Raw genomic sequence first — 12397 nt, forward strand, 5'->3', positions numbered from 1 at the left:
CGGCCCTTCCGTCCACGCTCAAAGCCCGCAGCCGTCCAATGCGGCCATTGTGTCGCTGAGGCTGAACAGAGGATGCAGTGTGAACTTAATGCAGGACGTCCCACTGGAAACAACAGCCTTGAAGAGTCACGGGGCACTCAAAGACGGGCCATTCAATCGTCTTTCAGATTCGTGTCCCAAACGTAAAGGGAGACGAGAATATTCAGGCTTTTTACTTGAAATCGTTCTTAGTCATGACTGAGGGGTGTTTTTTTTGTTTTTTTTTTTTTTAGCATGGCATGCCAGCTGTTCCAGAAAAAAACCTCCCCTCAAAGAACAGACACACTAAGTGGCTGAAATGACATTACAGTAAATGATGAATAACACAACAGAGTCTTAATCATAACTCGTTTGGAAAATAGCACAATACCTCGTGTTCCAGGCTTTGGCAAACAGTATGTTTAATATGACTCGATCGTTTTCCATTCAGTTGGTTATTTATGTGCCAGAAAACTGCAGCATTCTCAGACAACCACAGTTTCTCCTTAGAACACAGTTTGTGTGTGTGTGTATTACACAGTGTCACATGTAAATTAGACATGCAAGAGGCGGCTTGTGTGTTTTAGAATTTGGAAAAGACCCCATGTCACTTCTTAAATATACCAACAGCCAAACCCATGGCTGGTTAAATACTGTTTATTCTGTTAGCCTTTGAGCTCATGTAGCATTATTTCCGTTAGTAAACTCGGGCCGTGGCCCAAAGCCTCAGGCTCAGCAGCACAGGGTCCAGAAACCGGATCCAGCATAGCTTTTTCACCATGACAAGGAATCAGAGACACTGTCCACAGAGTGCGTATAACCGTGCTGGTGCATACGCTAGCCCCTTGTAGCCTTTACACGGAAACCCAGGCCAAGTGCGTTTACAGTTAGGCGTCTTCTGTGAAGGCTCAGAAATAGCCTTGGGTTTTTTATCAAACGTACACATCAGGCATTTTCATGTGAGTGGAGGGGACTGCTGGTATATGGCCAGCTGTAATTTTAGCACTTCCCCATTGTGAGTGAAACGGGAGGCCCTTGGGCACTAACTGTTGTGAGGGAGAATGAAATGGAGAAAAAGACAGAAAAAGAGAGGATGACAGAAGCCTGTCGTTTAGTTACAAAGCAACAAAACACTTTGAAGCATGGGGTATTTAACGGAAATGAAGAATGGTCAGTAGATACGCTCAGAGGTAATAAACAAGACTCGTTTGATAAGCTCAATGCTTAAATCATATTCTGTTCACAGTGTCATTTCCAGTTATCACATTCTGTGTGCTAATATGATGCCTGTGCCACTGTTGTGTGTACATAGTCTGCACAACTGTCACTTGTAGCAAATAGTTTTCGCCTTCAAGTGTCACTTCCCCAGCCACTGGAAAAGCATCTGAACCAGATTTAGGGGAAAAAAATGACACGGAAGGAAGTCGACTTAGAATATTTCATCCATTTCATGATTTCTTGGTATAAGTGTTGTCCTTAATTTTAACCTCTTGCACATTGTGAAATCTACCATGTCTCCATGACGACCAGGACAGATCAGAGTGAAAACCGACAGGGTAGAGCACTCAAACTCACAGTGGAACTAAACGATGACTTTTTTGTTCAGCGAGTGTCAGCGTTCGAGAGCTTAGGTTCTTAGGGTGGGTGTGTTTACAGGGCCGACCCACAGTGCAGAGCTTTAAACCCAAAATATTTGAAATCGTGGAGGTAGTCTTTGAAACCTAAAGCATCGGCCTAGTTTCTTGATAGAAAAAGTTAGGATGAATAAATGTTTTTGAGGGGCGAAGGAGATGCGTTTTCTTCTTTCTTTCTCTCTCTCTCTATCTCTCTGAACCCTCAACAATGATGTGTGGTTGTTGAGCCTTCAAGTGTTCAGAAAAGTACCGGAGCCAGCTGCTAGCAGCCTATACTTCACTGTGTATGAAGAGGAGGCAGGAAATACATCATCGCAAATAGCACACACTCACACACACATGCACAGAGAGTCACACTCCCTCACAATCTCCTAGTTCCCAGCCTGCCTCTCCCCCCTCATTTTCCTCGAATCATACAAATTGCGCTTTCAAGACTTTTCATTTCAAAACAACAAAAACCGTTGCCTTCAAATTAAAGAAAGATCACCGGGGAGAAATTGCCGAGGACAACATCTGCGTCTCGTTTTCCCCCTCAGCATATGATTAGGAAGTTCATTTATGTCTAACGTATAATTCCTGCCCCTCTTTTAAGTGGCAGCGAGTGTACAACGCTTCATGTTTTAACCCTCAAAGAAATAAAGTGGGCTGTGGAAAGAAACAAAGACACCATACTTCTCTCGCTCTTTCCCACTGTAACGTACCCCTCTGGGTTTGATGGAGTCTGTGAAGTTGGGGCTAGCACTCGTGGATTAGGAATGTAGATTGCCAGCCTGATTCATTCTTTGGTCTCTGCTGGTCAAACCCACAGAGATGCACATGTACTTATCCTTGATTGCCCATTTTTAGGACTTAACAGGTTTTGTCATTCATAGAGAATGCCTGCAGGGCAACAGAAAATGTCAGTGCTAGCCTTCCTTTCTAATAGACTTAATACAAACTGAGATATCTGCAAAGACAGAAGATAAAGTTGATCAAAAATTCTCACAGTACACTCTTCACAAAACTGCCACAATGGGTTCTTTCAGCATTTTTAGAACGGAAAAGCATTTGGTTCCAAAACAAAAAACTAAAAATGAGTTCACACAAAGTAAATATTTGATATAAATGTTAGGGCTACTTTAAGCCTTTAAAAAGCTTTTTCCAAAGGGACCAAAGTTAGTTGCTTGGCCACTTTTTTTAGTGTATAATTTGGTATCCTATACTCTCAGAAAAAAGAGATACGGTAAAGGTACATTATTGGTCACTAATTGTACGCACAGTGTAAATGTACCCTTAAAAGTACAACAGTGGTGTTAAAGTCCAGTGTTGTTCCCGAAAGGTACATTGCACTCTCTTCTCCAGAAGCAGAGGTGTATGTTTGTAATCTGTCATTAAATAACTGTGTAAAATATAAGAACATGATATAAAGTCCTGGAGAATAAGCTACAATTACGTTCCCAAAATAAAAGTATGAATATGTTGCTAACACAGTGACAGTTTTTCTGACGGTATACTGGAATAAATGCTGTAGTCCCTTATTTATGTCTGTTGTTATGAATTTTGTAAGCAAAAAATGCAATAATTTCCTTTCAAATTAAGGCGGACATTGTGGTAATGAAAGGGACGTAGGTAAGTTTTTATATCTACATAAGAGGAGAACCATTTCTATTTCTGGAACCAACGTCAGACAATTCCAAAATAAGGTCCACTATCTTTTTTACGCAAGCAAAAACAAAAAGAACATATTTAAATGTGTAATGTCCACTGATATTCAATAATCAAACCCATTTCAGCCAATGAGCACCAAGTATTAATAAATTCCCCTGTCTCCTCTATTCACTAAACACCTGCCTCTTTACCACAAAACCACAGAAGGAACAAGTGAGACTCACCTCTATCATCAGTTCTTGACTTCTCTAAAGATAGCTGATGGGAAAAATTGGCTGCTAAGGTGAGAGATATCAGGGGTTATGCAGAAGAGAAATATTCACGAGGTGTAAGTCAGACATCACAGTCCCACTGTACTGTAGAGAGACAGACTCTAGTAGCATTTTAACCCGTTTAACCTCAACTCATGAACAAACGTCAACTTTCAAGTGTTAGATTGCTACGTGCCTTTGGATTACACTAACAGATGGCTGCTAATGCAGATGGAGCTGCAAATGTATTAATTACAGCACATCAGAGATAAGTGTTTGTAACTGTGCTTTAGCTTTGCATTCTTCTTTTTCGTGTTGCATGGAAAAGCAAATGACAGGTTTTACCATATGCAGGTTTACCTTAATCCTAAACTAAAAATAGTTTTGTTAACATTCCTACCAATCTTCTTTTGATAATTCTTCATAAATGCTTATTTAATGTGTTATTTGTCATACATCATGCCAACAAATGTCTGTCATGAACCTGCATAATCGTTCCAAAGAGGATATAATTACACACATAACACTTTAGGAGGCAAAAGTGAGTATACGATTTCACAAAGTCAAGTTGCATAACAGAATGAACAGTATACGTTCATATGAACTTAGTAGAACCTTGTTACAGTGTGTTACGGTGTTCACAGTGGTCTCATCAAAGGATATTATACTGCATTTTGAAGCCGGGTTTTATGAATCATGTACTCTTAAGTGTTTATGTAATCATAATTACACAGGCCAGACTTTACGAGGTATCATAGATGTCATATAACACCTCATAAATGCACCTATTATAAAGCATTATGGAGACAGGATTTGTCAGAAGTGGTACCAGTAAATCACAACTGAAGCAAGTTTATTCTAGATTTGTTTTGTTATAAGAATCTGAATTTAAACATGAGGTCATGCTAAGACTTGACCACACATTTATATAGTTTTAAAACAAAAAAAAAACAATAAACCTAATAGTATTTAAAACAATACCAAACCTCTGCTTCCTTTCCCTGGCCATAAGTTGTAACTTAACTGGCCCTAAACACTAACTACTGACTAAGAAATGTGCTTTGTGCTAATTCTCTGTTGTTTCCTAAAAGAGCTGAATGAGAGGGTGTGTTTAGTGAGGTCTTGCTCCACATAAATGACTGCTTAGCTTTGGCAAAGGCTACGCAAAATCATGCAGCACTGAGGTGAAAGCTCACGTTTGTGGTGAAAGAAGATTGAAGATGGTTTCAATGTGGCGTAACGCATCAGACTTAGCTTTAATGGGCTTGTGTGGTGAAAGGAATCTGAAATAAAGCAACGTGTCAAAGACAAGTCTGAATGGCTGCTTTATAGCAGATGACTTGGAAATTGGCACCTTTTGGTTGAAAGGAGCAGGTCAAATGGAGCCTGGTTAAAATCTGTGGTACGGTGAAAGCTTGATGTGCAATATTTGGCAGTGTACGAGAGTATCTGACTCCCTCGCTCTCTTTCTGTCTCTCCTCGATAGGAAATGGCTACGGAAACCACCGTAACTCTCCCGGATTGCTGGTGTCCTCAGGAGGGATGAATAAGAACATGCAGGCCAAGTCTCCACCGCCCATGAACCTGGGCATGAACAGCCGCAAGCCTGACCTGCGCGTGCTCATCCCACCTGGAGCCAAGAGCAACATGCCCTCCATTGTAAGTGGCGGGTACTAGTTTGTTTCCTGACTGAGAGGAGCATGGTTTCTCTTCTGTCTTGTACTATTCTTAATCGTCTTGCTTTTGCCATCTCCTTCCTTCTTCTCTTCTCTCGAGCCTTCGTGTTAGTCTCCTAGCTTTAAGTAGAAACCGTCTTACCCACTTTAAATAGGTAGTTCCGGCCCTTAGATTCAGCCGACATACTCGGGCTCGATTTAGCGTTAAGCACAAGTAGCTCCCTGAGCCACTGAGACTAATTCTGCATTTACTACCTTCTCCTATTTACTGCCATCAGTCTGAGGATGTTGACCTTCTACTGGTAAGTGAGACTGCCACTCAACCTGCTGACATAGACTAATAGACATTAAAGGCCATCCTTCAACCTCTAGCTGTCATTATGTGTTAGATTAGCCCCTGATTTGTTTTTTAGATGACCATATATAGTGCGCCCATACTAAGCAAGGATCTGCCGTCTCTATTATAGCTGAACAACATCAGCAAATCCCCATGGCAAACTTTTGACAAGCAGTAGCTTATCTGGTAAACATCGGTATCTATATTTGCAAGGAACATTAGCGACTTCTAGTGGTGGCTTAACATCAACACACCCTTGTCTCTCTGCTGTTCTCCGACAAATCAGTTTGACCCCCTCCGTCTCTGCTTGGACTCTATACGAGCGTTTCTCAGCCCACAGAATGAAGGACGTGAGTGCATTTCTACCTCATCAGTCATCATTTCAGCAAAAAAAAAAAAAAAGAAAAAAGAAACAGCCCCACCCCCTGTTGTTGCTGATCCTGTTGCCCTGGAGACCGTCTAGGTTGCTATAGAGACCAAGCACCCTGCAAGGGGTTGTAAATGATAGGTTGGAAGAGTTCAGTGGTGCTGCACGTCAAGTGATTAATTCCTTTTCACAAGTTTGCTCAATCTCTTGCCGTCTGTGAAGAGTAAAGAGAGTTTATGTGGGTGACTGATTCCATCTATATGTCTCCATCTCTGTTTTTTTTTTCTTTTCTTACAGAACCAGAGAATAAACAACTCTCAGTCTGCACAGTCATTGGCCACTCCAGTGGTCTCTGTGGCAACTCCCACCCTACCAGGCCAGGGAATGGGTGGCTATCCTTCAGCTATCTCCACTTCATATGGTACCGGTAGGTATACAGTATTCGTATTGAATCCAGTGTAGAATGTAGCTGTTGCTCTGAATCTGTGCTTTTAGATTTAGGATTTGAAGTTGAAACATTTCATTTATATAATACTTTCATTAAGATGTAAATAAAAGCATCAGATTGTTTCGATGAGATGTACACTGATTGACTTTGGTGATTGGAGCCAGAAATCTGAATAGCTGGGATTTTTTTTTTCCTCCAGACAATGCAGTTTCACAGTGTAATGCCTGGGAACTCTATTCCCCTCCAGCCAACCCTTGTCTATTCAATTCTATATATAATACTTTTATAGGGAGACTATACACGCTGTGTGTGCAACATCAAACATGTCTGCCAGCAGTGGGTACAACAAAACCTAGCTATATTCACTGTTTAGAAATATTTTGACTCTGTTGCCTGATGCAAGTGTTCGCTGTTGCGCTTAGCAGTTGTGAACAACTTGGCAGACCACAAAAGGGTAGTGGCGAAAAGATGAAGAAAACCTGATGAACTGATTAAGAACATACTCCAGGATGTGGGCAAAAATGTGCTAAAAAGTGTCATAAAGAGAAGAATACATCAGCATGACATCTCGCATTTTACCACAAGGTGCAAACCACTGCTGCAGCCTATGGTTTACTTTAAAAAGCTTGTAACCACTCAGGGAAGTGTGTAATCCACAGTGAAGAGCTACATATAGAAAAGCCCCCCCCCCCCTCCCTTCAGGTAGTCCCTTATGTTTAAAATCATATTACAGATGTATTTCTGCAGTAACTTTCTGCAGAATATTTCTAGAGCCTCAGCTGAAGTCTAGGTGAATATTTCGGGAAGTTAACCTTACTTTAGAAATGTAAGTTTTGATATAACATTGAGCATAGGCCTCATTTAAAGCTGCAATCAGACATTTTTTTCCAGTGATTCTTCTGCCTTTGAAACCTAGTGGTCTGGCTGTATCCAAGATATTTTAAAAATGGCCACCGTCACATATGGGACACGCTGTATGGAGCATAAATTGTTTCATCCCGAAAGTGAAAACACTAATTTGTGTTGCTTTTCTTACAGTTAATTTAGTGTTTTCACTTTCGGGATGAAACAATTTATGCTCCATACAGCGGGTCCCATATGTGACGGTGGCCATTTTCAAAATATCTTGGATACATCCAGGCCACTAGGTTTCAACTAGTACTGACTTTTGCTCCTTTACCTTTCTTGATTCAATTAAGGTAACTGTCAACACACCCAGCTTCATTCAGCACAGTCTGACCTTCTTCCTCTGCCCTTTTCTAGAATACTCTCTGAGCAGTGCCGACCTGTCATCTATATCTGGTTTCAACAGTGCCAACACCCTGCACCTGGGTTCAATGAGTGGCTGGCAGCAGCAACACCTCCAGAACATGCAGCACTCTGCGCTCGGCCAGCTGGGGTGAGCCTGAGCACATCTGTATACACGTTAAAGATGCGATAAGGACTTCTCATTGCTAGCTTTTTTCAGTCACCTTTGTTTCACACATTTGCTAGTTTTAATGTGGCACTTCCTATCGTGTCGTGATTTAATGCAGTTAGTCATTGCTTAAGGTCCCAGTCAGGAACTGATGGAAGGACAGCACTGACAGAGAATGACACACATGAATATCATCTCTGTCAGTCTGATGGTAACTGAATCAGAGACGGATAAACTTTGTGTTAATTGATCTGTCCACTGACCCATTCGACTTGAAAAGCTCATGTATTGGGGAGGGCAGAAGGCACAATTACGTTTTTGTGGCTCCAAGGCCATTTACTGTCACCATACGATGACCAAACAACTAACAGTTCCTGCTTTGGACTTTTAAAAATACAGAACAGTTTGCTAAATATACTCTTTAAGATGTCCAGTTAATAATAAATCGTTTGTATGTTATGTACATGAGTGCTCGGGCACTCGTCACGTTCTGTAACCCCACTCCGTTTCCTTTCCTTCCTACAGAAATTGCACTAGCTCTCACTTATGTCAGGGTTCAAATCTCTCCCTGCCCTCTACTCAAAGCCTGCACATCAAGTCCGAACCTGTTTCTCCTCCTAGAGACCGCTCCAGCAGCGCCACGCCCGCCTACGCCCCGCCCCCTCCCCACCAGCAGCAGCATGGAGCCCCGCCCCCTCAGGCGCGCCAGGACTCGGGCCGCTCTCCGGCTGACAGCCTCAGCAGCTGCGGCAGCTCACACGAGGGCAGCGAACGGGACGAGCACCGGGCCGACTTCCACTCGCCCCTCGGGATGGTTCGGCCCATGGATGAGCGCGACAGTCCGTCCGTCAAACGAGTCCGTCTGTCCGAGGGCTGGGCCACATGATAAGCTCCGCCCCCACCCGAAACCTCAACAGGCCCCTGACCTTGACCTCAGTCCACCCGCGCCGTTCGGACTCTCTTTTTCTGTCTTTTTCTGACAAGTGGTCACCCCCCCCCCCTCTCTCGGTGGTCACTATGTAAACAGGGAGGAGGTGTTTTCTCGAAAATTACTCGAAATCTAACTGCAAGGCTTTTGTCATCTTTGTTTTTGTTTTTTTGGTTGTTGTTTTTTTTTAAATGCGGTGTCCAATAAACATACAGACGTAAGACAACACGTGGGAGAAAAATGTTTTGTTGAATTTGTAAGAAAGAATTTTCTTCTACAGGAAACATAACAATGGCATTTCTGCACATTTTAGTGCATGGTTTCTATTAATTTGCTTAGTTTAACATAGAAAAATAGAATTTATAATGTGCAAGAACTTTGGCACTGGCCACATCTTATGTTTTATATTTTTACAAATATGATAAATTCAACAATTGTGGGTTACAAGGCAGAAGTGTGTTTTCTGTAGAAGATTTGTGTTCATTTTTACTTAGAAAATCAATAAAACATTCCAATTGTTTGATTACGACTGTACATATTGACATAACCGATGGTTGTTGGTAGGAGAAAGTGTGGTAGGGGCTAGAGAGCAGGATTTTTGAGGGGTGGCAGTGTTACTGTGCATAAATTGTGCACATGAATATGTCTTTACCCACGTGTGCAGAGGTAAATATAAGCATAGTAACAAACGCAACAACAAACAAACAAAAATAAACGGCAGGTACTCTTGATTTGTTTTTCTTTATTTTTTTGTAAAAGTACTGTCCTCAGCGTAATACAGCCAATGGGAGAAGCACAGCTGAGGGTGGAGGCAGGCTAGCACTTGACTTGCTCTATCAAAACTATGTGTACAGATTCACTTTTCTTCGCCACTCTCTCCGGAGTGTTCCCTCGCTAAGTGTATGTTATGATTGACAATGTCATGTTGCAGGTTCAACGTATTGTACATAGAGAGTGGGCAGGGACAAGGGGGAAAGGGTTGAGGTTGCCAGACATTGCAGATTTAGCGCAAAATGAAAGCTTTTATGCAAGAATTTTTGTTTTTTCAAAGGATTGTACAGGTATACTGCCCCTAGGTTTAAGTCAGGGATAAGGAATTTTTCAGATCATTTTGATGAATCCAGCTCTCCTGCTGAGGGCCAATAGCGAGATTGAATGACACACGTCAGTAGACAAAGGACCATACCTTCAATTAAGAGCCATGTTAGTTTATTCTGATGAAATTTAACAGAAACCTAGGACTTGCTTTAAATGTTCAGTATTAAAAAAAAAACAGGAAAAAAGAAACAATTGTATGATACACTTGCTTATATTTTCATATAAAAAGGAATACAATGCAAAGCATTTTTGTGGCTTTTTGTAGTTTATATAAGCCAGAATGTGTTTTGATAGCTTTGCTTCTATGAAAACGATAGTTGTGAAAGAAGGATTAACCTTGGGCTTTTCGAACCTAAGCCATGACATCATCTGAGAACCCTTGCTTTGCTCAACAGTTTGTTTATTTGTTTTTTTGTTTGTTTGGTTTTTTTTGTAGAGTTTTTTTTGTTTTTGTTTTTAAACGTGTATTTCTAATTATATTGAATAATAATATTAAGATACTTTTTAAAAAAATCTGTGAAATTAACATGCTTGTGTATAGCTTTCTAATATATAAATATATATGATAATAATTATGGTCATAGCATTTTTTCAGTGTGAGGTTACATAAGTACAGTTGCACATTGTTTTGTCTTTTATTATGTTTTCCTTTTTTCTTCTTTTTCTTGTTGCTCCAGACAGAATCTTTCAGGGGCAAACCCAGCCAGAATTTTTTAAGATTCAACTTCAATTATTCACCCAGCCGTGCTCATGAACACGTCGTTTGGTAAAGCAATGGTGTCATGTTACTCAGGTGAAGAATGTGAATTAAGCACCCTTCTAATCGGATATTTCTCCCAATTGTCAGGTGACATCATCCTGAGTTCGGTAGACGATTGGATTTCTTGCTAGTTCACAGTCTCCGAGTTTCACCTCGTATTTCTATCTAACGTTCAGTGAGCACAAGATATTTATCCAGATGTGCACTTGTTTAAAAAGAAGCACAACTCTTCTGACCATCTGTGAACGCCAAAGCAGATGACGTTCAAACAAATCATGAATACTTTCACTTGGATTGACATTGCACTGAAAGATTTAACAGCATGAGAGACTAGTGAAGTTATATTGACTAATGAATATGTCGTGCTGTCATGGATTCATGGTTTTTATCGAGGCTGATTTTGTGAACCCTCGATCGTGTTTAACTTATTTGTGCCATTATCAAAGGCCATTCGGTGCACTAGCCCCATTTCTTCTACATACATCACTGGAGCTCACGTTTAACAAAACCCTTCGTATTCAGAGATTGGACAATTGTTATCTTTTTCTACCAAAGACATGGAGCAGTGTTCTTTTGGCTTTTTTCTAATTCATATTCTTTGGGTTTGAGAAACGTGTATTTGCGTTGGGTAATTTCCAATAATCCAAGTACCTCATATTCACCCTCCCAGGACCTCGAATTAGCACTCGACCAGTCATGACAAGAAACGGGATTTTAAACATTTAAAAAAAACAAAAAGAAGTACAAAACTTGGAACCCAACAAGTGTACAGTGTTGTGAAATATTATGCCATTGTTTGTTCTATAAATTCCACACAACGTCCACATATGGCTCCCTGGTTCATCCTTTTTGGTTTGCTGTTTTTCCTTAAAATAAAATAATAAATTAAAAAAAAAACAAATAACACAAATAAAAACTTAAAAAAAAAAGTCTGTAGTAACAAATGTAGCTTGTATCAAACCTACCACATGGAAGGTTGAAAGGAAATGTGTTTTTTTTCTGTTTCTTTTCTGTCTATTTTTCTTTCATTCTTTTTCTTTTCCTTTTTTTCTTATTTTCTTAATTTTTTTTTTTTTTGAAACCAGGAGAAAGAGGCTTTCAGCGGCATAAGCTGGACTTTGTCGCCACTTGAAGACAAGATGTCATTAAATTAAAAGAAAACACACATCTCTGTATCTCAAGGGACTTGATTCAGCTGTATGTAGTGAAAATTTAATGTATGGGTTAAAAAATCGTTTCTCCTGCTGGGATTCAAAAAAGGTATTTGTATTTTGCAGAGAATTCAGTAAAGTTACTGGCTTTCTTAGTTACCACTGGTGCCCCCGAGTGCTTTTATTGTGTTTGTGGTGTTTTTTTAACCTTCCTCTCACTGGTGTCACACATCACAGTCACAGAAAACAGATCATTCATTTGAAGTCATTATTTCCCAGTAAACATTTAGCCGTTGATTCAACGTTGAAATAACGTAATGACTGTCGTCTAATCAACGTTCTCTTAAGGTTGAAAATGAAAGTTGAAAAGACGACTATTAGACGTATTTTGGACATCCATTGACGTTATTAATTGGTCCCGAAATAAATTACTTGTATAAAACGCATTTTGGACGTCCACTGACGTTATCGATTGGTCACCACTTAACTAACTTATTAAGATGGATTTTGGACGTCCATTGACGTTTAAAATGTGTCCTTGATGGACAGACTACTTTTAGACCTTTTTTGAACGTCCAGGGACGTTCCCTGTTTACTGGGTTGTTGTATACATTTTTTAAATACAGGAAGTGTGCGTTTGTGTTTTTGTGGAGTGGCAAAATCTA

The 12397-nt window shown here is 40.4% G+C and overlaps 1 protein-coding gene across 1 annotated transcript in view; it reads left to right on the top strand.

Annotated features, from left to right (window-relative positions):
- LOC136678376 (myocyte-specific enhancer factor 2C-like) overlaps positions 1-11854 on the top strand; it is a 73373-nt gene extending 61519 nt beyond the window's left edge. The window contains exons 7-10 of the mRNA XM_066656422.1: positions 5037-5209; positions 6228-6357; positions 7642-7777; positions 8321-11854. Coding sequence (XP_066512519.1) covers positions 5037-5209; positions 6228-6357; positions 7642-7777; positions 8321-8681 — 800 coding nt within the window. The 3' untranslated portion in view covers positions 8682-11854. The remainder of the gene's footprint in view (positions 1-5036; positions 5210-6227; positions 6358-7641; positions 7778-8320) is intronic.
- Positions 11855-12397: the final 543 nt, after the last annotated feature.

This window comes from Hoplias malabaricus, chromosome Y, assembly GCF_029633855.1.
Source record: "Hoplias malabaricus isolate fHopMal1 chromosome Y, fHopMal1.hap1, whole genome shotgun sequence".
NCBI lineage: Eukaryota > Metazoa > Chordata > Actinopteri > Characiformes > Erythrinidae > Hoplias > Hoplias malabaricus.